The sequence below is a fragment of the Amia ocellicauda genome, chromosome 5 (assembly GCF_036373705.1).
Source record: "Amia ocellicauda isolate fAmiCal2 chromosome 5, fAmiCal2.hap1, whole genome shotgun sequence".
Classification (NCBI taxonomy): domain Eukaryota; kingdom Metazoa; phylum Chordata; class Actinopteri; order Amiiformes; family Amiidae; genus Amia; species Amia ocellicauda.
This window is the reverse complement of record NC_089854.1, coordinates 28,992,014-29,016,854: the sequence shown is the minus strand read 5'-3', so window position 1 is coordinate 29,016,854 and position 24,841 is coordinate 28,992,014. Positions and strand designations below refer to the sequence as shown.

The following is a 24,841-nucleotide window of genomic DNA, read 5'->3' as shown; positions in this document are numbered from 1 at the left end:
AGTATTGAAAGGCTCCTTGTCACTGTTTCACTTCATTGACAGATTAAATGGTTTGCCTTAATTTACTGTGCTGTGTGGTCATGTACAAATGAGGCATCTTCAATTACTTGCCAAATTCAAACTGATATGTCGGTCATAACATGCTTTGGAACAGGTCAAACACGAACAACTTAAAAGTGTCACTGCCAGCAGCCTTCACATGTTGATATTGCTTTGCATGGATTTTAAATTGGATCTGAGACAAATTCTTGAATATTTTTGTGCTATGATCATGTTATCCTGCCACAGCACTAATTAGGACAGTTCATTTTATAGTATTGTTAGCTAGGCAAATGTAGAAGACTTCTGCTTGGAGTGAAAATCCTTTTTCATTATGATTAACCTATTATGATTCGTAAGTAGTTTTCTTTTTCTTTATTAATATTCCAAAGTCTTTGTTCTAGTTTTGTCCTGAATGTTGAAAGCAACAATAAAACCATGATTTGCTGCTGAATTGTTGACTGGGGGCGGTGGGGGGACGTTTTCATACAGCAGGCTCCCGCAGTGTCTCATTGAGAAAGAGGGCACATATGGAGATGGAGGGGATGTCCTATTGCGAAGCTTATATTGAGCAAATCATCTAGTCTATAGCCTTGAGTGCAAATGACCAACATTCTCCAAGAGCTTCTTAATATCAATATTCCTTTGTTCTAAGATGTCACTGTTGTCATCTGATGTCCATTATTGGTAGGAAACTTACTGTGATAGAGTATGTTGACTATTCATCCAAATTCATCATACTAAACCCAGCTTATTGGGCTTCCAGTGATAGTTCAACATGATGTTTGTCTGTATATAGTTGTCAAGGCAGATTCTTTCTTATGTTCTTCTATTTCTACATTTTCACATCACACTTCACATGGCAATATGTAGTACAACTGATCAGAATCAGGCTACACCTGAAAAGACATGAGAATAAAGGGAATAAAGCAATGGAAACCAGGTTTAAACAAGTATAAGAATGCAAGAGTATAATTTATAATAGAGCAAAATCCTCATAAAGATGTCCAGCACATTCATACATACTTGGCATATGTGACAGTGCTTGCACAGCGTTCCCCTGCTTGATCTCAAATATCAGAAATGTGTCCCTGTTTTTATTGCACTTCAGCATGTTTTTTAATTGACTGGAAACTTACCCAGGATAAGGTCTGTTTTCTGGATTTGTCCCAAACCTGTGCAGTATTTAAAGAAAAGACATAAATTATATGTCTATGGGTTTAAAAGGAAAATTAATAGGGTGAAGCTTAAGTTAGAGTTGTGATCTAATCTCAAATAGAGCCAAGTGGAGGTTGTGATTTCATCTTAACTTCAATTTAGAGAAGCAGTAGTTCAGTGTTTGTTCAGAGTGCCTGCTGTTTCCCTGGTAAGCTGATCCACACTCCACGGTATAGGACACCAATACTCATAGCAATGTAACCAAATGTAAGCTAAAAGAAAAACTGTATGCTACATCTTCTTCATACTTTTAAGAAAATCTTATTTTTTGTTGATAATTGTGTTTGACTTTGCATACTATTCATTTAAAACAAAGTTCATTCGGGGGTCTGACGATCTCTGTTTTCATGTATTGAACATTTTATTATTATTATTATTATTATTATTATTATTATTATTATTATTATTATTATTATTATTGCTGTCTTTGTTGATATTGTTTAATCGTGATCCTTCAAGTTCTCATGCGTGGACATCAAGATGTGGTACTTATTAATTTTTAACAGTCCTCTCTCTTAATAAGGTTTTTGACAATATCACTGATATTCACACAGGTTTTTCATGCTTGTTGCATAGAAGAGGTGGAGCCAAGTGTATAGAAGTTTTCTGGACAAAGGACTGAGGTAGGAGGACTTCAAGCAGCTTGAGGTAAGTTTATGAAGGACAATAATCTTCACTAACTAAATCTTTCTGAACCTCCATTCATTAGAGAAATAGGCTACATTTGGATGATATCGGATGCATGCTGTCCAAACTATTAAACCACTCACAATACATTACTCAACATCCCTCAGAAATGCATTTGCAATTTACACTGGTATCACTAAATCCAATTAGGGAAGGATTAAGTCTATATTGTAGAAGGGACCAGAGGAATGCTTTAACAAATATATTTCATAATTGAAAATAATTGTATATGATTATTATTTTTTTTCTTGTGTGATAGATTAAAGTTGGAAAGCAGTAATAGTTACCAACAACAGGGAAAAGTGTAACTTTTTTTTAACAATAATGAATAACTGAGCTACTAATGTCATTAATTTTAATAATAATGTATACTTATGCTATTGATGAATAGCAGTACATAACCAATGCAAATGCTGCATAAGAGTAATGTGAACAGAAACACAGGTTTTACACTGTGACATTCATATTATGTGAATCTCAGAGGAGCAGATAGTCATGTTGCTTCTACTTAGATTGTTTGGCTTAAAAAAAATGAAAAAGTTTAGAAAAATCGAATATATATTACAGTAGACTCTTGATTATCAGACACTGCAATGCCAGATTCTTGAAATAACATCTCTACTATTTCATTAGCTGAATGTTTTACTAATGGAGCTGCTCCAAACTCTATTTGTGTCTTTGTATGAGAAAATATCTATGTTCTAAAACAACAAGTTATACAATCTGCAGGTTCTCTCCTTACGCACTTGCAATGCATCCTTTGATGTTCACAAAGATATAGGTTTCGTGTTTGAAGAGCTACCACAATGCAGCTAGGCTCAGTAAATAGCACAAAGCCTCATCGATCAAACATTTATGATGTTGCTGTACCGAGATATTCAAATTGTATTTACATAGATGTAGACATCTTTATGACATGTGTAGGGCACTATTAAATCTGTGTTGCAGAAAATTTTGACAGAATCATGGAATTCAAGGGGAAGAAATGAATGTATTTCTAGCATTACTATTAATGTATGAAACACTTATGCTTGTAAAAAAAAAACAACAGAAAAAAATTGAACATTCAAAATAATTAAACGGATTTCATAGGGGACTACATGTGTATGAATAGAAAGGATTTAGTTAAGAAAATTGAGTTTGTTAAAGAACAAAACAATAATTTGATCATTTGTAGTAAAGCATGTATTGTAAAAGTCCATACAGAGACACACTCACTTAAACAGGTTTGAAAAATCCTTGAGTTATTCATTTATGCCAAAATCTCAGGGTGTACAGTTAATCCATGTCAGATAAACCGCACACAGAAAATGTAGTCTACTGTAATTACAATGCATATTGAATTCTTAGCATACATTTTATGAATAAGGAAATATAAACTATTGTTTTTTCTATTGTCAAAATATCCCTGATATAAATAGCAGGAAAACAAATCTGTCTATTGTGTAAATCATAATTTAAAAAAAGATATCAAATAGTCCCCAGTTGTTTAACTAGTGCTACTTTGTTTGTTGTTGTTGAAAGAAACAAGCATGTCCACTTTTTTGTTTGTTTGTTTGTTTGTTTAAGCTGGCTGCCTCTAGGACTTTGACATGATCTTAAGAGCATTTCATTTTGGTGGATTTTAATACTTTCCTTTGGATTCCAACTGCATAATTTTCAGATATACTCCACCCAAACACTAATTATGCAGTGTTTCTGTCCTGCAAACATCGAGTGCCAAATGTAAAACAGGGCACACTTTTTTAGAGTGTCTTTTTTCACACATTTAACTTAAACCTTGTGTTTTTTTCCACATTTAGTAAATAATTAAGCTGTGTTGTCCACATTTATAAATATTTTGTTTATTTAAATAAATACTTAAATAAATGCTAAATCTTCATTTTAGAAAAATAAATATTTATTGTTTGATTACATATTTAACTAAATCCAATCTAAGTCACAACATATATACTTTTAAAATAAATATTTAGTCTAAATATAAATGTAAATGTTAAATATAAATGTTAAATGTGGAGTTTGCAAAATAAATATATAGCTAACATGCAAATCCAGCCTCGCCCCTCTGGTCAGTCAGCCTCCTGACCAGAGGGGCGGGACTGGATTTGCATGTTAGCTATATATTTACTAAACGGCTTAAGTATTTCCTAAATGTGAAAAAATAAATTAAAAAATAGTGCGCTGTTGTCCATTTGGCGCCCCATACACCATGCCTTCGAAATACTGGGCAGGGGTGAGCAGGTTAACTTAATTTCCAGCCCTGCATCGAATACAGCAAATAACAGCTCAGTAGAATATGGTAAAACAATTTAACCTTATAATTAGAAGTCTGCCTTTCTGGATGTTGACATCGTAAATTGAGCAATAACATCGTTGAAATTCATCTCCATGACTAGATCAGAATCAATGGTCATTCTCTTTTTGTCTAAGAAAGCTACTTATTGCAGGAATTTTTTTTCAGCAAAGCAGTGGTTTTAACATCCCTATCCCTATTCAATTTAATTTTAGCTGCCCCGCTGGCCTACAATTAACATCCATTTTGACACTTCTGTTTAAATTGCATGTGTATGGTAGCTCACAAATTTACTGATACAAAAAAACCTATAAGACACCTGCTCTTGTCTTGTCCCAACCATATCACTCTGTAAACCAACCACAACTATTTTAATACAGTTTTTATTGGATGAAGGCTAATTGTGGGAATCAGTGGCGTCGTTAGACCAGGGCTTCCGGGGCTTAAGCCCTGGGTCTTTTTGTACTAGCCCCGGGTCTTTTGATTTGTACTCCGATTATTTACCATAACGGCATGACGGAAAACATCGTCAGCAACCACCCCTCCCGCTCTTACTGGAGAAAGCAAAAAATAATCGAGATCAGGGGATATTCATAAAACATTCGGGGCTGTACCCCCCTAAAACCTGAAGTCTAGGGTCGCCCCTGGTGGGAATCGAAGCAAACCGATCTAGTACACACACAAACCAATATAGTACGCACACAATCCAACATAGTACACACACACACACACTTCGAATAACGCAAAGAAAATAAGTTGAAATTTATGTTTAAACAACGCAATACTAATGTTTTAGCTTAGGAAATCAATATTTGGTGGAATACCCCTGATTTTCAATCACAGCTTTCATGCATCTTGGCATGCTTTCTGCCGTTTGCCATTCTTTTTGTATGTCACTTGATGTCATCCTATGGTTGTTGAGTTTAATTTGAATGAGCTGGCGGTCATCCCGCTCAGTGGAGAGTCGTTTTCGCCCTCTGCCGGTCTGTAGCTTTGTTGTCCTAAATGTCTGCTGCTTGACCTTGTTCTTATGAACCGCCGTCGTTGAAATTGTAAGGATGGAAGCATTGCGACGTTCACTGTATCCCTCTGCCAGGAAAGCCAGAATTGAACCCTTCTTTTCCTCACTCAAAACTTTCCCTTTCAACTCTTTTGGCATGGCCAATAGTTAATTTTTTATTCCAATTACTTTTGAGGTACTACTAGCACTGTTTTTGCCATCCAGCTGGTCCTATTGCAAGAGGATAGTGATGACCACAGCAGTGGTTTTCATACTTTTCCTCATTAAATAAGATTTTGTTCAGGTGATCACCTAATCAGTACCTCATTCAGTAGAATGAGCTGTGCCTGTGTTGGAGATGCTGATTTAAGAAAGATTTGCAGTGGTCTCTTAATTTTTTCCAGAGCTGTATATATTATTATAAATCAAACGTAGAGCAGTGGCCCACTCAGGTCCAAACAGACCGGCCCACCAGGGATTCTCCTTTTACATTGGCCATGGGCTACAATACACAGGTTACGATTTACATTAATGTTTTTGAAAGGTGAGCGCTCATCCTGGATTGGAAAGCTCAACCCTAGTCTTCAGCAGGGGTGTGTTCACCCCAGCCATCAGTATGTCGTCTTTGGCTGAAAAGGACAATGTGAAAACACTTGATTTTCGACCCAAGGTCACCACAGGTTCAACTGTCGAGTGTGTAAACAGCTTATGTTTTTTTCTGCTCAGCCAGTTACTTTAGACCCTGGCTGAGTCTGATCCGTCTTATTCCTACCACTAGTGTTACACGAGAGTACAAAATTGAACATGTCATTCTCTATTATATATATATATATATATTATTTATTTATTTATTATGAATTGCCTAACGACATCTGTATGAAATGTGTTATTGGCATGTTTTTACCATCCCCCCTACGCTCTTGATTGGAACAAAGACACCAAACAGGTGTACATAAAGTATATAAACAAATATTATATTGTGTTCTTGGTTGTCTGATATGTTCATTGTAACATATCAATAATGTCTGCATGCATCTGTGGGTGTTCATGAGAGTCTGAATGGGTAGGTGTCATTTTTTAAAAGGTACATGCTGTGGCCTTGTTTGGGTTTGCATTTCATTCTCTGTCACAACCAACAAAACATGGGTTATTTATCATTTCTTTCTGATGTTTTGCTGCTGTAGACTTGCATAAAAAGGTGTCACAGTGAAACAGTGAACAGTGAATTTGTTAACTAAGTAAGGTGCTTGAGATCTCTGGTCGTGTTCGTATAGCGCAGATTTCTGGAGTTCTGTGCTGCTCCACCAATGGGAACTGTGGAAATCTGCGCTTCCCAAATACTCAATGACCCATCTCTACACCACCTCTAACCTCTGAGAACCAGGCAAGATAAACCAGATTGGAATAAGAACAGATTTTAAAAGCTGATGGGAGTGACCTATAAAGGACAGCAGGGAAACACACAGAGATGCACACAACACTGAATAAATTCTACAAACACAGGAAGATAGGATGCAAGCACACTATTTTTTTATTGAGGACTGAAGTAAACTTTTACACTATCAGATTCATATTGTATGAATCCTTTGGGTACACATACTTGGTTTTCTTCATTCTCCTTCTTTGACCTTTTTCAACAAAGATACAAACAAAGAAACAAAGTAAAATAATTAATCAATATTTAAGATCTATACAAAAGTGAATAATTTAAGGGACAACAATCAGTTTCTAAACCGATCGGTTTATATGTCCTTCTGTATTAGTGGCAGTGTAAATAAGTATGCAGTGGAAGTAAAGAGTGTTAGGAAAGTCTCTGTGATTTCTCAGTTCTGTTCTGTTCAGTTCTGATCATATTTGTCATATGATGCCTGAAGCCTGCGGAGTGCTGTTGCAGAATGTGATGTTTCATCACTTATCAGGCAACAGAATGCAGAAAATGTAATAAATACATTCAGTGGTGCTTTTAATGTTAACATCTTCCTAGAACAGTAGTAATAATGAAAAGGAGCAGCAGTGTGGAGTAGAGGGTCATGGGCTCAATCCCAAGTTGGGGACACTGCTGATATACTCTTAAACAAAGAACTTTACCTAGATTGCTCCAGTAAATACCCAGCTGTGTAAATGGGTACAATGTAAAAATAATGTTGTATACTGTAACGATTGTAAGTCACTGTGGATAAGGGTGTCTGCAAACAAATCAAGTAATAATAATAATTATTATATTAATAATAGTAGCTGTGAGATAGCATGTTCTAAATAGTTTTTCTTCAAAATGAACAATCATGAAGATAGTAATTTTGTACTTAATTGACTTAAATTAATGGCAAATATATTTCCAAGTACCTTGACCTTGTAAAAAATAACCCTGATATGAATAGCAAAAAACAAAGTGATCTCGTTTTTATTTCCAATGGCAAGTTAAGCAAGGTCAGCACAATAAGTCCACTCACCTTAGAGCCCATATCACGGCTCTTGACTCTCAGCTTGTTGACCTGGGATTCAGAAATGTCCGCACGCTCCTCAGCTTCCTCCAGCTCATGCTGCGCCTTCCTGTACTTGGAGAGATGAGAATTGGCCTGTTCCTCCTGGAATGGAGATATAAAAATGATAAGCATTAAGATGAAAGAAGTGTCAGATAATGCATGAAACCAGTTGTTTTGGCATTCATTTGCGTTGCTGTACTCAACTTTTTGCAGAAAGGTTTAGATTTCTTTATTTGTGTATATAATTAGCTTAGTGAGTACAGCAGCTACTGATAATTTTTTGTGTGAAATTTCACTTCCATTCTGCAACGTGATCACTCTTGTCATTTAGCACCCTTTAGTGAATGAGGCTCTTAATTAACACTAAAGAAGAAATCAGTAGATTTGAATTATTCAATGTACTCACAGCCTCCTCAGCCTGTCTCTTGTAAGCCTTCACTTTGAGCTGCAGCTTGTCAACCAGATCCTGGAGTCTGTTCACATTCTTCTTGTCCTCCTCAGCCTGCAGAGACAACAGATGACGCATACTTAATATAGATCATACATGTGTATTTAGCCTCTCGTAAAGACAGTAATTGATGTGGTTACTTATTTTACGCCCATCGTTATGTTACCTGGTAGGAGAGCTCCTTGACTCTTCTCTCATATTTACGGACACCTTTAATGGCATCGGCTCCACGTCTTTGTTCAGCTTCAAGCTCATTCTCCAGCTCATGGACCTAGAAATCATAGCAGTAATTAGCAATAATGTATCTTTTTTTCTGGAAGTAGAATCATATAAGAATGTGTATTTACCCTAGACTCCAGTTTCTGGAGCTGCTTCTTTCCACCCTTCATTGCCAGCTGCTCAGCCTCATCCAGACGGTGCTGCAGGTCCTTCACTGTGACCTCCAGGTTCTTCTTCATTCTCTCCAGGTGAGAGCTGGTGTCCTGCTCCTTCTTCAGCTCCTCAGCCATCATGGCGGCCTGTAAGGTGAATGTACAGGCATACATTTATCTGATTTATGATACAGTCACTGAAGGCTGATCTAACTCATAACAATACAATTGAAACAAATGCAAAAGTGGTGTAACAATAATGATATGTTCTCTCAGCTTTTATGCCTTCATTGTATTTCATGCTGTCAGTTTAATTTTGTTTAAATACAAGTTATTAGGTGAGATATAGGAAGTTAACTGACTTAACACAAAGTACATTGGAAAATTAATTGGCAGTTCCTTTGGGTGATAAGCAATTTGACTCACATCAGTAATTGCCTTCTTGGCCTTTTCCTCTGCATTTCTTGCTTCCTGGATGGTGTCATCAACTTCACCTTGAAGCTGAGAAATGTCACTCTCAAGCTTCTTCTTGGTGTTAATAAGACTGGTATTCTGGGAAAAATTAAGTCATTTAGTTTCTTCATTAGTCAAAAGTAACATTCATTTTATAATGAAAAATGTTCAAATTTTAACTATGGAGTTGTGTTTTCAACCTGGGAGTGCAGCAGCTGCACACGCTCACTGGCGTCAACCAGTTCCTGTTCAGCAACTTTGCGGCCTCTCTCTGTCTGTTCCAGGGCAGCCCTCATTTCCTCAATCTCAGCCATCATGAGGGTGTTCCTGCGCTCCACCATGGCAGCCTGTTCCTTCATGTCCTCCTGTCCTCTAAGAGCATCATCCAGGTGCAGTTGAGCATCCTGATTCAATGAAGAAAAAACATTAAAATGCAGTGTTTTCTTTCAGAAACAAAAGGCCCCATGGGAAATGACATAAATAATACCTTGAGTTGTCCTTGGACGTTCCTCAGTTGTTTCTGGGCCTCAGCAGCCTGGCGGTTGGCGTGGCTCAGTTGGATTTCCATCTCATTGAGATCTCCCTCCATTTTCTTCTTTACTCTCAGGGCATCATTCCTGCTCCTGATCTCAGAATCAAGACTAGTTTGCATTTGGTCAAGAGTCCTCTGGCTGTTTCTCTTGCATTGTTCAAGCTCCTCATCCTTCTCTGCAATCTTTCTGTCCACTTCTGATTTGATCTGGTTCAGTTCCAGTTGGACACGAAGGATCTTGGACTCTTCATGCTCCAGTGAGGCCTGTTTTTAGAAACAGACGCATCATTTTTTGGTATTTCTGACCTGCTAATGGGAACTGATGTTGGGTACGAACATGTACTGGTACTATACCTAATACAATTGAACATGAATATATGAATTAATTTAAAAAATGAAGAAATGCATTATATAATAATCGGTGTATTCACAAGTTATGGAAAGTTCAGTAATGTTAATGTATCTGATCATAAAATGGGGAGGATATTTGATCAGGAAATTCTGAAATTACCTTTAAAAAGAAATACAGATATATTTCTGGAAGAGTTGAATTTCAAAGCAAAACAGTTTTCTTGAAGGTGTGTGAGATTGAAAGGATGTTTAGTACCTCAGCCTCTTCCAGTGCAGTTTGAATTTCAGACTTTTCTGTCTCCACCTGCTTCTTTGCCTTTTCCAGCTCATGAATGTTCTTTCCAGTCTCACCAATCTGTTCAGTGAGGTCTGAGATCTCCTCTGTTACACATACAAGGAGATCAACAGCAGCACATTTGATATGCATGTACAAATAGTTATTTAAAATTCTATAATTCAAAATTCAATACTGTAGTTCAATATATTTTCCATGTTATTACTTACGCTGCAAGTTCTTGTTCTCGCGTTTAAGAGTCTCAAGATGATCCAGAGCCTCTTCATAGGAGTTCTTCATCTTGAAAACCTCAGTGCTGAGAGAGCGAGCCTCTTTCTGAGCCGCCTCCAGCTCTGCCTGGCCCTCCTCAAACTTCTGCTTCCATTCTGCAAGGACCTGTAATAAAAAAAAATGAAAAGCTTCCAGATATTTAATCGAATTTTAGTGTGTTTCTCAATATTCAGACTCATGTTGTATTGAATTTTCTCAGAGAATGAGGACTTCCTTGGTTTATAAATATATTATCAATTTTTTCACCTTGTCAAAGTTCCTCTGTTTCTTATCAAGGGCAGCTGCTTGAGCGTTTGCTCTCTCCACATCAATCATGAGGTCTTCCACCTCACCCTGCAGCCTCTGCTTGGTCTTTTCCAATGAGGCACACTTGGAGTTCACAGCCTCAATTTGTTCCTCTGCATCTTGCAGGCGCTGGGCAAGCTTTTTCCTTTGGGAAGATAGCATGATTAAAACAGGCATAGAACTAAACAACAACTATACTTATGTTAACTTGTAAGAACTAACTTGGACTCCTCAAGCTCCTCAGTGCGCTGGATAGCATCAGTTTCGTATTTTGTTCTCCACTGAGCCACTTCACTGTTGGCCTTGGACATTCCACGCTGAAGTTCAGCCTTGGCCTCCTGCTCTTCCTCATATTGCTCCCGGAGCAGGTCACAGTCATGGCGGGCTGATTGTAAAGCATGAGCCAGAGCACTCTTGGCCTGAAGAGAGAATAAACATATATATAAAAAAATAATAGTAATTGTCCAGTGAATTGTAATTGGTCATTGTACTGGTGGAAACTTTCTAACATTACCTTTGTTTCCTCTTCCATATGCCTCTTCAGCTCCTCAATTTGTTGAGTGTAGGCTTGTTTTCCTCTTGTCAGCTGGGATACCAGAGCTTCTTTCTCTTCCAGTTGGCGTGCAAACTCACCTACATGAAAAATTGTTGGTTGGAGGAAAGAGGTGTATTGGGTAATGATTTATATAGTCAATGTATTTCTTGATGTAAAATGTATGTATAAAACAATCATACCATTCTCAGTTTGCAGACGTGCTTTTTGACCACTGATATCATTAATCTGGCGTGTGTTCTCATCACTCTTTGCTTTGATTTCACTGAGTTGGTCCTCTAGAGTACGGCACATCTTCTCCAGATTTGCCTGTCATTGCGATAATAAGCAATATTCTTAAAAATAATAATTTGTAGGTGTATTGTTATTTTTGGAATTAACAGGGTAATACTTTACCTTTGACTTGGCTACGGACTCCATGTTGCTGGAAAGATCATCAATCTCCATTTTGTATTCACTCTTCTCCTTCTCCAGTTTCTGCTTGACTCGCTGAAGGTTGTCAATCTGTTCTCCTAATTCTGCCACGCTGTCGGCCTGCTTCTTGCGGAGGGCAGCAGCGGTGGCCTCGTGCTGCAGAGTAGACTCTTCAAGGTCGCGGCGGAGCTTCTGGAACTCAGCTTCACGTTTCTTGTTCATCTCAATCTGAGCTGCAGTGGCACCACCAGCTTCTTCAAGCCTTTCACTGATCTCCTCAAGTTCCCTGGAGAGATCAGCCCTCTGCTTCTCAATCTTTGCACGAGCAGCACGTTCAGCCTCAATTTCTTCTTCCAGTTCCTCAATGCGAGCCTAGAATAAGGAAAGGTGTGTATAGATAGGTTGAAACAAGTGATAATAATCAAAGAAACCTCAATTAAAATATTTCAATTTTCAATGAGTACCTGGAGCTCCTTAATCTTCTTCTGCAGCTGAGCACCCAGAGCTTGTTCATCTTCAATCTTGCTGAGAAGCTGACTGGTTTCAAAGTCCTTCCTGTGATGTGCAACGCATATTGGAAATAAGTCCTTTTACTCAATACTTTTATAAAATATGATTTCATGTCATGTTTCTTTTAATAAATTCGTACTTTTTGATCTTCTCATCTGACTGTTGTTTGTCATTTTCCAGATCCATTACAGATTCCTGAGATAGTTTAAGATCACCCTCCAGCTTTCTCTTGGACCTCTCAAGGTCCATTCGAAGTTTCTTCTCTTGTTCCAGTGAACCCTCAAGCTTAAAAAGGAGATAATATACTTTTACAATTGAATTAAGTGTCAGTTATTTTATGAAGGTCTATTTGGCTGTCCAACTTACATCATCCACTTGTTGTTCAAGCTTGGTCTTGGCTTTAGTCAGAGTGTTGACTTTGTCTTCCTCTGCTTGAAGGTCATCCAGAGTCTGCTGGTGTGCCTCTTGGAGGGCTTTCTTCTCCTTGGATAATTTAGCATTGCTTTCATCCTGTGAGGCCATCTCTTCAGTCAGGTTTTTCACCTAGAGGAGTTTGAAAAATCCGTCATTATGTAAACATCTTTCAAATTCTCGATATATCTGAATGTCTTATGTTTAAATGCAAACCTTATTTTCTGTGGCGTGTTTCTCCTTCTCCACTTTGGCCAAGGTGAGCTCTAAGTCATCAATGTCTTTCTTGAGCTCAGAGCACTCATCCTCCAGTTTCCTCTTCTTGGCAGTCAGCTCAGCGTTCATTTCCTCCTCATCCTCCAGTCTCTCTGTAATCTCCTTTATTTTAGCCTCAGCCTGGATTTTGTTTTTAATCAAGCCCTCACATCTTTCCTCAGCATCACTGAGACCCTCAGCTTCCTGTTAAAATATCAATTACATTTATTTAATTTATTTTTGATATGGAATTGGTACAGACATCCAATGATGTTTCTGATGTGTTTTTTATATTGTGCAGAGTACCTGAGTTTCACATTATACTAAAACAAATTACATACAGTGTAGTGTAGTTTTAAGGCAATGCTTACACACACACACTTATACAATATTATTCCATATTGCTCAAAGCAGCAGTGATGCTTACAGATTGGACTTGTAGCAGCAGGTCATTCTTCTCCTGCATTAGAGATACCATTTTCTCTTCAAGGTCCTTTTTCCTGGCTTCTGCCTTTGCCAGATCTTCCTTGCACTTGGTAAATTCTTCCTTCATGTTGGCCATTTCCTTCTCTGATTCTGCGCTCTTCAGAAGTGGCTTGATCTTGAAGTACAGCTTCATCCATGGCCAGTGTTTCACATTCATGAATGAGCGGATGTTGTATTGGATGGAGAAGATGGATTCTCTGCATGAAAGAGTATAGGTTTTATGTATTTCGCAACTTAAAAATGCACCCATTTTATGTCATAACACTATTGGATTGTAATGAAGACTTTCCGATTCATAACTGTATTTCTCAGAATACAGTTTTCCACTAGTGTCTTTTATGTTGTCTCTGCAGTATGTTATACTATTAAACCATAAGATCTTTTACTTTTAATTCATGATTCCTATTCTCCTAGGGCTCTGGACACATAACTGGAAGGTTGTGGGTTCAAATCCTGGGTGGGGCAGTGCTGTTGTACCCTTGAGCAAAGTACTTCAATTAGATTGCTTTAGTAAAATGCCCAGCTGTATAAATGGGTACAAATGTAAGTTGCTCTGGATAAGAGCGTCTGCTAAATGACAAATAATGTAATGTAATCATTGATCTATTTCTCAGCAGCTGGTTCAATAAGATGTATCAAATTTGACCAGTTTTCTGTAGGTTTGTTTTTCAAAACTGTATTAAAATATAGAATTACCTCCTTTCCATCATCTTCACAAATTCCTTTCTCATGACGAAGCCACGGCAAAGAGCCTGCGTGTTAGTGATGAGCGCGGCCAGTTTTTCATCTCGCATCTCCTCAAGGGTACCCAGCAGACCAGCTTTAAAGAACACCTGTAATCAATGGTAGATGTCAATAAATATTTGCAATTGTGGCCAATGTACATAGATTGCATGCGGTCATGCACAAGCCAATAATTACTGTTGTGATATAATTTTATAAAGTGTTGTGTCATATGTCACCCCCTCATTGAGAGATAGAGTGTATGTGGAGTTTTATTACACTGACATGCAATACAGCTAATCGTATGTGTGTGTTTGTTTCCTTTGTTAGACACCTACCTTAGTGTGTCCAAATTTATACTGGGTGTGGTCTACATCAATGGATCCCAAGAGCTTCTCTGAACATTTCTTGCTGTCAATGAACTGACCCTCTGGAATGGCACTGGCATTCAATACTTTGTATCTGTACAAAGGGTCAAGAATATTATTTGTATTAATATTGTGTGTATTTTATAATATTAATGTAATTTTAAGGATATATACATTTATATTATCTCAAATTTCACATACATTTGGTGGCTACTACACACACATATATATATATATATATATATATATATATATATATATATATATATATATATATATATATATATACTATGTCTATATAATTGATAATTCTTCCACTTCCACAGCTTGCTTATGGTCTGCTTTTATCAGTTAATAACACAAATTTTCTATTGGATTGAGGTGTCAAGTGTCACATCTTCACTCCACCCTACATCAGTTTACCACCAGAGGTCATCATCACATGAATACTAAACCCTGTTTCTCACATTTCCCAGCACCATGATCAATCATCCAAATTTCATTTCTTAAATCCCATGTGCACTTGTTCCATCCTCCTCCTCCTCCCATTGGTCCAGCACTTACAACCACTGTTACCTGCCTCCTTCTGCCCAGTATGTTACCCCTCTGTTCTGCAGACACTTTGTGAAGTCTTGTCTTCTCTTCAGAGTCATTTCTAGGCATTATGGCCATCTTTGTAGTGACCTGTGTGTTGACCTTTGCCTTGTTGTTCTTGACTTCCTCTCTTGTATCTCCCTGTTTGCCCAATGAACTGACCCCTGGACTGTCCTTGTTTTCTGCCTTTTGGATTCCACCTTTTTGGATTGTTTGCATTTCTCTCATCTAACTAGTGAGCCTGCCATGGGATCCACCATCCCTGTCCCCGAGGTTGTTACATCGAGATTGCCAATCAAAATAGGTGATTCTGTGCTCCCTTAAGTTAGTATACGTGAATTATTGTACCTAGACACTGTACCTGGAAATATCATATTCAAATGTATACATATGAAGTCTATATTTACAATTTAGATGTAAGTTAGCATTTTCAGTACCTTTGCTTGAAGTCTCCATAGAGAATTCTGCTTGGGAAACCTTTCCTGCAAATCCTGATACCTTCTAGCACACCATTGCACCTCAACTGGTGGATAACCAGGAAGTTTTCCATGAGACCTAAAATGAAAATTACATGTTAATACAAAACATTTCCTGAAGTTAGTGTATTACTATACAACAGTGTACTCAGGTATGAAATATGTTGGATGTTGACAGTACCTGGTGTCTTTGATTCATTGGGAATCAAGCAGCGCACAAAGTGAGGATGTGTGCTCCTCAAGTTGCTCATCAGCTTGCCCAAGTTCTCCTGTGTTGTGACAAGAGGACACATTGATTAAATGCTGTTATATGCTGGGTTTTTTTCAGTTTTCTTTTTAAAGGTTGCATGTTTAATGTTGTCACATTATATAGTGGTTTAATGTTGTTTCGTGAGGAAATAAGAGACTACAAAAATATATTAACAAAAATTGTTTTTTTACCCTGAATAGACAAGACACCGTCTGAAAGGAGCCACCCTTCTTCTTGCCACCCTTCTTTCCACCACCACTCTCTGTTAAAATAAATACATAAGTCAGTTTTATCTTAAAATGAAATTATAGATTTTTAATTTAAAATGGTTAATCTAAATTACCTTCAGGTCCTCCATGGCTGGCATACAGAAGAGCCAGCAGTTTGACAGAGGATTTCTGGTACAGCCCCACCACAGTGTCATTCAGGGGGTCCTTGTTTTTGTCCAGCCATCCAGTGATGTTGTAGTCCACAGTGCCGGCATAGTGCACCAGGGAGAAGTGGGCTTCAGCCTTGCCTTTTGCAGGCTTGGGTTTCTGGAAGCAGTTGGTTTTCCCAAGATGTTGGTCATAGAGCTTGTTCTTGAAGGTTGTGTCTGATGCCTTGGGGAACATGCACTCCTCTTCAAGGATGGAGAAGATGCCCATTGGCTATGGAAATATTAGGCAATTAATTAGATAGAGAAAGAGATGTAAGGTTATGTATAAATAGAGCTTTAACTGTGGTATTTTACCAACCTTCTCAATAAGCTCAATGCAGGCAGCCAAGTCCATACCGAAGTCAATGAACTCCCAGTCAATTCCTTCCTTCTTGTACTCTTCTTGTTCCAGTACAAACATGTGGTGGTTGAAGAACTGTTGCAGTTTCTCATTGGTGAAGTTGATGCACAGCTGTTCCAAGCTATTGTACTATGCAATGACATTATGGCTATTTATAATACAGAACAAGCATATATTCACACTGAATTAAATGTAAACTATAGACATACAAGGTATTATGAATACGAATGACTTAAGAAATCCCTACCCATTATCAATCAATTAATGATTTGCTTACATCAAAGATCTCGAATCCAGCAATATCCAGCACACCAATGTAGCTCTGTCTGGACTGCTTGGTATCCAGCATCTGGTTTATGCGGACAACCATCCACAAGAACAATTTCTCATAGACTGATTTGGACAGGGCACCAACTGCATTGTTGACCTAAAATGCAAATAGCTTAATGTGAGTTCTGGGATATAAAATCATTGAGAGCATTTCAGAATAGGTCAGTAGCAAAGAGATGAATGTTTCAAGTTTTTACCTGAGGTACAGTCTGCCCCTTGGTCACATACTCATTTCCAACTTTGACTCTGGGGAAGCACAGGGCTTTGAGCAAGTCAGATGAGTTCAGGCCCAGGAGGTATGCAACCTTGTCAGCCACTGAAATCATGAATAAAATGGTAATAATACTCTTAACTGACACTTGAAATGTGTAAGAAAGAACACAAGAAATAAACACAAGAAATATCACTCTTTTATAAAGTATATCACTGTAAATTGGTATTTGTGTTGAAAATGTTGTTCTGAAACTATCAGATATCAATTAAATTCATTATTCAAGGCACGTACTTGTTAAATGATAAGGATAGTATGTAAATGTACAGAGATTAGAGCCATGAGCTAGGAAACTTTTTCAGCCACTGGTAAATGTAATAATCTTGAGACTGATAAAAGTTGATTTCACACAACATAATGTTTATTGCAATGTAGATAATATTTTGTGGACTAGATCAGCATGCCTTGCTTATACGAATCACATCATGTTCCTTGTAAATGAGATATCTCATATATACAAGTATAATTATAATAAGGTAACTTGTAAATCTGAAGTTTACCCTCAGTGCCGTCAGGTTCAGCCTGCTCCTCACGTTGCTTCTGCTTGAACTTCATGTTACCGTAGTGCATCACAGCACCAGTCAGCTTGTAGATGCCCATTTTCTCTTCATTAGTGAAGCCCAGAATATCAATGGCTGTCTAAATGATCAGAAATATATCCCATTAGTAACAAGAATAAAACATTACAGATATACAATTATTCCCTTGATAGAAGTACTTACATCTGTGGCAACCAGCTCCTCTTTGTCATCAATGCTGGCCACAGTGATCTGACCCTGGCTGATCATAGGGAAATCATAGGGATTGGTTGTGATCAAAAGCATGTCTGGGGGGAAAAGGAAGTAAGGAAAAAAAGATTATAAAATGCCTGTAATTGATTCATAGGTAAACCTTGTTAATGAAATCAACAAAATGGTGTTTCTCCTACCAATGAGCTCTGGCTTGTGGTTGGTCATGATCTGATAAAAGATGTGGTAGCTCCTTTCATCAGACAGCTGGAATGTTACTCTGGACTTCTCCAGCAAGTCTGTTTAAACACAAATTGAGTTGAAGGTAACTGTTGTATTTTTAAGTATATAATAAGACATTAAAATAAGATGAAAATAACTCACAAGTCTCAATGTCAGCAGAAGCCAGTTTTCCTGTGCTTCCGAAGTGAATTCTGATGAATTTACCCTTTACAAAACAAGACAAGATATGATTATCTTCATGTATTTATATCAGGAGTGAAGGATGAATGTATACTTTGAGATATTAAGCTTTTAACTTACAAAGCGAGAGGAGTTGTCATTCCTCACTGTCTTGGCGTTACCGAAAGCCTCCAGCAGAGGGTTGGCTGAGATGATTTGATCCTCCAGGGTTCCCTATGAGAGGGTTGGCTGAGATGATTTGATCCTCCAGGGTTCCCTATGAAGGACATTGGATCATTAACAATGCTGAAACAGCTGGGGTTTCCTGCCATTCATTCACCATCAGTAGTATTTTCTAACCTGCATTTTGCCAGTAGTGGAATACCCATCTAGAGCACCGGGAGAATTCCCTGTTAACCTGCAGACCCATGGGCCGTGGGCCAGAATAAAGATATCTATAGCTGTTTTCACACTACACCATCTAATCCCGGGTTGGGTGGACTCTGGGAGGGCCGGGGTGACTCACCCCTGAGTTCAGTCCTGCTCCCATTCACATTTGCACTGCGCTATAATACACGTGTTACGATTCACATGAACATTTTGAGCGCTTTGTCCCAGGTTGGAAATCTAAACCCTAGTGTCTAACACAGGCAAGTTCATCCCAGCTTCAGGATTTAGTCTCAGGTTGAAAATGACAATGAGCTTAAACTTAATTTTTGGGTCTCCTAATTTCAACTGTCTAGTGTGAAAGCAGCTTATTTCTCCCGGCCCTTTTGACTAGACCAACCTAATGGTCCAATTAAACTTTCCACATTATCAAATGTTATGATTTTGTGTATGAACAATTATGTAATGGAATTATTTTACCAATCACAGTTGTTAGAAAAGTAATATGAATACCTGCTTCACCGCAATAAAATATGAATAAAATGTACTAAAGAAAATAAGCCGATATCGGTTTGAGACTGTTCAGGGTGGAGATATGTATTTCAACTATGTATTTCTACTGATCAGTAGTTTCTGTTTCTAACCTGTATTTTGCCAGGTGGTGGTGCTTCCTTCTTCTTGTCAGTTGACACTGCGATTGTCGCAAAGTACTGGATGACACGTTTCGTGTTCACAGTCTTTCCAGCACCAGATTCTCCACTGAGGGCAAAACACAGCAAGTGTGAATCTCTGTCCTTGTAGTGCAGGAGGAAATAAATAAATATATAATAAATGCATCTTACGTAATCAGGACGGACTGGTTTTCACGATCTGTAAATACATATGAAATAGAGCTGAAATAAGTACTTCAGTTTCATGGTTAAATTCAAAATTGTTATTGAGTGTACAATTAGAGTGATTTGTACAGTATTTACCAGTGAGCATGTTCTGATAGGCATTATCAGAGACAGAGAAGATGTGTGGTGGAGCCTCCATGCGCTTTTTGCCTCTGTAGGCTGTCACAACTGATTGATCATACACTGGGAGCCACTTGTAGGGGTTCACAGTTGCACAAAACAGCCCCGAGTAGGTCTGAAATCAAATATTACGTATTTAATGGAAAGCTGATATAAAGACAACATTAGCACGTTTTTTAGTGTTTCATGTTTTCTTACGTAAATCATCCATGCTGCGTAACGCTCTTTGAGGTTATACAGCACAGAGGCTTCATTCAGGTGGGTCATCATCGCCATGTCCTCAATTTTGTCGTACTTGGGAGGATTCATTGGGAAGACGTCATCCTCCTTGACTGTGACAGTCTGACGAACAAAAGTTAAATCATGAATAGCAGCACGGTATAAATGGATGTCCTGAATAATACTTTTTTTTTTCTCATACATGATAATACTTACTTGGCCAGCCTCAGTCTTGACAGTAGCTTTGCCCCCTTCCCTACTTTGGACCACACCTTTGACGTACAGCTCCTTTGCATCAGTTACATAGACGGCAGATTTGGCATCAAATGGTTTGTTCTGAGCCTCAATCCTCTCCTTCTCAGGCTTCCTCAGGTATATGGCAGCTGGGCCAAAAACGGCCATCTCCGCGTCCGTACTCATGATGAAAGCTCACTGTGGGAAAACAGTATGCAATATAATGAAAAGACAGGTCATTCTTACAACTGTCTTTATATATGTGTGTTCTGTTTTGTAAACTGGAACACTTACAAATCACATTGTTTGAGAGACAAGGTTTTACTGATGCACCTTTTGAAATACATTTTTCTTTTGCTTGTATTGCAAGATATAAAATCTTATTACATAAAATGATATTACTGCTTAAGAGACATTCTGCAGGCATCTATTTAAGCATTTCCTTTTTTATATTGTTATTTTACAATGTATACTCTTATATATGTAATGTATTAGAACATGTTTTATATGAAAACATGATTAACCAGAGGAGCACTTCTTCGTGTTTGCATACCACTTCAGATTAAATACATACATACATTTTATTTTACAATATTTTAAGAATAGGTTATTTTATGGGTTAAACCATTTTTTTTATGATTGCATAGTAGATTATTTACTGCAAATTTCCTACCTTCCTTGACACCAACCCCAGGAACTTGAGTGTTAAATGATGTCAGTCACTGAAAATTAAATAGGAAATATTGATTATTCCTCCTTGGATTTATGTCTACTGTAACTCATGCAATGTTTATATTCAAGAGTCAATTCATTTTAATAGATTGTGTTTATCAGTTAAATGACGACTGAGGACTAATTTAATAATTCTAATAATAAGTCACAAAACAGGAAAACGAATAACTAGAAGACACCTACCACTTGTTGGAATCTTGACAATCTTCTCTATGAGTGGAGGCTTGCTGGAGCTCATTTTATAAAGATCAGTTTTGCCAAAGCAGCAAAGTATTCTTCTACATTTGGTCATGTAATTCTGTTTAGATCTAATTAAGTCACATTGCCTTTTAAATGGGGCTCATGCGTTTTCAGTTGTGAAGTGATATCTTTACCTTACCTAATCTTGAAAGATCTTCTGATACTGTGCAGTGTGCAATGTTCAAGTCCCCACAAAGTGAACCTATAAATATATGTATATTGAAAGTAAATAACATTTTTGGTTGTTAAAGTGTATAGAAAATGTAAATAAAAATGCAGCCACGTAGTGAGAAGGGGGGGGGGGGGTCACGTATACATATGTTGACATATAACGTTATTTCTGTTAAATGAGCAATTACTATTTGTCTTTAATGGATAGTGTTGGATTTCCATCACGTATTCTTAAAAATATTTAAAGGAATAACCATTACAGTAATGTAAACAAATGACAAGGTTGTTAAATGAACACAGCACATTTGATTGCACTAAAGATATGTTTCTACTAATTAAGAAATGTAAAAAACAATACATCTGAGACCGGACTGAAACTCGAGTTTTCCACACCAGACTCCCGTGACCCAACCACATCACTATGGCCCATTTGTTAATATAAAGCTTAATTGAAGAGCAGGTGATTTCGTACCATAAATACGTTTCGAGTGAAAAAAAGCTTAATATTTTAATTTTTAAAACCTAGAATAAAAGTTCTGAGAAAATCACCGAAACTACAGGGTTGTATGAAAGAAGTAATGTATTCATAGAGGAAAATCTATGAGTATCATATATATATATATATATATATATATATATATATATATATATATATATATATATATATATATATATATATAGTCATCCTTTGACATTGTCAGCAGATAAATTGGTAATATGATTTAATATGTTGCGTGGTCAAGTAAAAGTAGAGCATCTACAGTTACTTGCCAGCTTCAAACTGATGTGTCGGTCATAATGTTGCAACAGCATGACTTGTTACAGGTCAAACGCGAACAATATAAAAATATCGCCACCAGCAGCTTTCACATGTTGATTTGGATTGGAAACTGGAACTGAGACCAATTATTTTGAATATTTCTGACACTGCTAGGATCACGTTATCTCGCCATAACTACAGAACTAATTAGGACAGCTCATTAGATATTACTGCGAGCTACACGATTGTAGAAGAGTTCTGCTCCGAGTGATTTCCATTATTTTGGATTATGATGAATTTATTATGATTGGTAAGTTGATATTTTTTATTTATTTACGTTCAAAAGTTTAGGTACTACTACTTACTAAATTGTACTTAAGGGCAGCAGTATAGTTCACTATATGAGAAACATGGAATGATAATTAAGAAATTATATTTACATTTTCAGTTAAAATATTTGTATACGTTTTACTGGTATTGAGATCTTAGGATTCATGCTTAAACCTCATTAAAATCAGCTGCAAAAACAGTTATTTTAATATAATTGATTAGTTGGTCAAACATTTGATTTGGTCTAGGTCTAATAATTGACCTTGTCAATTGTACAATTAAATTGTACCATTTTGTTTCCCTCCTATAAATGTGCCTTCATTTTACCATATGGCAACCATGAAAGTTACATGTATATCAGAAGTTCAGAACAGGAGCTGAAGTTTCTTTGCTACATATGGGTATTAAAACTACGTGATGGAATTCTAGAATGATTTAAAGTAATGCAAAGACTTGGGATTAAGCCAAATCCATGATTAATTTCTGTACAGTGCTGTACAATTTGATGCAGGTGAAGACACTTAAAAGCCAAATCAATTACCAGTCAATAATGGTCGTTTTGGAGGGCGCTTTTATGCAATAATGATATCACTGCTATGTGCTTGCAATATATATATATATATATATATATATATATTATACTATTATATTATATATATCAACTATTTGATTGCAACAATATATATATATATATATTTCTTTTGTTTTCCTGTAGGTGGAAGCACTGAGGTATTGTAGACCAGCAGCTGGGAAGACTGAGAGAATGGTCAATGCTGACAGCGCAACAACTCAACAAATTAAAAGACCTTATAAGGTATGTTGGTTCCACTATTTGATGAAAAAAGTTAAACCTTTCATGTTCCATTCACATCATCAACATCAAAACCATTCACTTTATTTTAGTTCAGGGGAAATGTAAAAACATGCCATATCTTAGTAGTGCTGTGTGATTTTGGAGTCAGATGACAGCGCTCAAATACAGGGGTGAACAGCTTCTAGGTCTATTTAATTTAGGAAATTAAGTTGGCAAACTCTAGTTTTACATCAGATGTGTAGTTTTTGAAACACAGTGATATCAACCTACCAGAAGAAGTCAGAAGAAATAAGCAGTTAGAGAACATATTAACCAACATAGTTTAATTAAAAAGGCAAATGTTTAAATCACAAATGTTTCTAATAATGTTACATTTGTTCAAATTGTTTTATTTTATATTGTAAACAGTAATCTAAAACATATGAGTGTAATGCTGGCAGTGGTATACATAAACAGTTTTATATTCATATTAATTGGTAGAGTTTTGTTCTATTGCTTAGTGGAGACATGAGTTTAGACGAGGCAGATCATGTCTTACTAATTTATTAGATTTTTTTTAACATGCAACTGCAGCTGTGGATCAGGTGAAAGCACATGATATGATATACTTAGATTTCCAAAAGGCTTTGATAAGGTTCCACACCAAAGACTGATCCTCAAATTGGAAGCTGTAGGCATTCAGGGTAATGTAAGTACATGGATTATGAACTGGCTGATGTATAGGAAACACAGGGTGTCGATTAGAGGAGTCGCTTCTAACTGGAGTGAGGTTGTTAGTGGAGTTCCACAGGGATCAGTACTAGGACCTTTGCTTTTTCTAATCTATATTAATGATCTGGACTCTGGGATAGTTAGCAAACTTGTCAAATTTGCAGATGATACTAAAATAGGTGGCTCAGCAGATACAATCTCAGCAGCACAGGCTATTCAAAGGGACTTAGATAATATTCAGTTGTGGGCTGACATCTGGCAGATGAAAGACTGAGTAATACCATTAAATAACATATTTTCTAACACAAACTGAAACAGAGAATATACATGTCCCACAAAAGCTTTGAATTGGCCAAAGTGTTGTGGTCTGTTGAATGGTTAAAGTTAGTTGGGAGCAGGGTTACCAACCATCTTAATTTCACCTTGTCCGTAAATCTGTAAAAAAGTTTGACAGTCTGCAAAAATGTCCCATTACTACTACTTCCTTCATTGCTACATTTCTGACTGCCATCAAACTTTCCTCTGGTGAAGAGAGTAGATAGGTCAATGTGCCTGACAATCAAAAGTGTGAACCAATCGACTACACACTTAATATCAGACAAACAATAGTTAACGGCATCCAAAATGGATATGTATGGACAAAGATAACTGTAAAAATGAATACAGTATGTGGTGCAAAAAGTAATTTTCTATTGCTTCTGGTGGTGTTAGGGATGTGTGGAGCCATACCAGCATGAAGCATGATGCAGTTTCTAAAGCTAGGAGACAGAGGTCAGGAATAGCTCATTTCCTTGTAAAAGAGGCTCCTAAGAACAACAGTTTGAATAAATAGGTAACCGAAACAGAATTGAAAATGTTTAATTTTGTAAATTTTTAACAATGTACCTTTGGATGATGTGAGTGAATGCATCAGGGACTGGTTTTCTGACTCAAAAATAGCTAAAGTTGTCAG

The 24,841-nt window shown here is 37.1% G+C and overlaps 1 protein-coding gene across 1 annotated transcript in view; it reads right to left on the bottom strand.

Annotated features, from left to right (window-relative positions):
* LOC136749023 (myosin-3) overlaps window positions 1-20,853 on the bottom strand; it is a 36,040-nt gene extending 15,187 nt beyond the window's left edge. The window contains exons 1-39 of the mRNA XM_066702964.1: window positions 20,805-20,853; window positions 20,114-20,329; window positions 19,877-20,020; window positions 19,637-19,793; window positions 19,505-19,532; window positions 19,307-19,421; window positions 18,417-18,509; window positions 18,258-18,321; window positions 18,074-18,172; window positions 17,868-17,971; window positions 17,646-17,784; window positions 17,072-17,190; window positions 16,822-16,971; window positions 16,503-16,673; window positions 16,109-16,415; window positions 15,957-16,027; window positions 15,697-15,784; window positions 15,477-15,594; window positions 14,416-14,539; window positions 14,051-14,187; window positions 13,296-13,551; window positions 12,830-13,072; window positions 12,569-12,745; window positions 12,342-12,487; window positions 12,157-12,247; window positions 11,675-12,064; window positions 11,461-11,587; window positions 11,240-11,358; window positions 10,948-11,144; window positions 10,687-10,870; window positions 10,380-10,545; window positions 10,132-10,256; window positions 9,480-9,788; window positions 9,193-9,396; window positions 8,966-9,091; window positions 8,516-8,686; window positions 8,335-8,439; window positions 8,127-8,222; window positions 7,688-7,822 (exon numbers count right to left, since the gene is read on the bottom strand). Coding sequence (XP_066559061.1) covers window positions 7,688-7,822; window positions 8,127-8,222; window positions 8,335-8,439; window positions 8,516-8,686; window positions 8,966-9,091; window positions 9,193-9,396; window positions 9,480-9,788; window positions 10,132-10,256; window positions 10,380-10,545; window positions 10,687-10,870; window positions 10,948-11,144; window positions 11,240-11,358; window positions 11,461-11,587; window positions 11,675-12,064; window positions 12,157-12,247; window positions 12,342-12,487; window positions 12,569-12,745; window positions 12,830-13,072; window positions 13,296-13,551; window positions 14,051-14,187; window positions 14,416-14,539; window positions 15,477-15,594; window positions 15,697-15,784; window positions 15,957-16,027; window positions 16,109-16,415; window positions 16,503-16,673; window positions 16,822-16,971; window positions 17,072-17,190; window positions 17,646-17,784; window positions 17,868-17,971; window positions 18,074-18,172; window positions 18,258-18,321; window positions 18,417-18,509; window positions 19,307-19,421; window positions 19,505-19,532; window positions 19,637-19,793; window positions 19,877-20,020; window positions 20,114-20,317 — 5,799 coding nt within the window. The 5' untranslated portion in view covers window positions 20,318-20,329; window positions 20,805-20,853. The remainder of the gene's footprint in view (window positions 1-7,687; window positions 7,823-8,126; window positions 8,223-8,334; window positions 8,440-8,515; window positions 8,687-8,965; window positions 9,092-9,192; window positions 9,397-9,479; window positions 9,789-10,131; window positions 10,257-10,379; window positions 10,546-10,686; window positions 10,871-10,947; window positions 11,145-11,239; window positions 11,359-11,460; window positions 11,588-11,674; window positions 12,065-12,156; window positions 12,248-12,341; window positions 12,488-12,568; window positions 12,746-12,829; window positions 13,073-13,295; window positions 13,552-14,050; window positions 14,188-14,415; window positions 14,540-15,476; window positions 15,595-15,696; window positions 15,785-15,956; window positions 16,028-16,108; window positions 16,416-16,502; window positions 16,674-16,821; window positions 16,972-17,071; window positions 17,191-17,645; window positions 17,785-17,867; window positions 17,972-18,073; window positions 18,173-18,257; window positions 18,322-18,416; window positions 18,510-19,306; window positions 19,422-19,504; window positions 19,533-19,636; window positions 19,794-19,876; window positions 20,021-20,113; window positions 20,330-20,804) is intronic.
* Window positions 20,854-24,841: the final 3,988 nt, after the last annotated feature.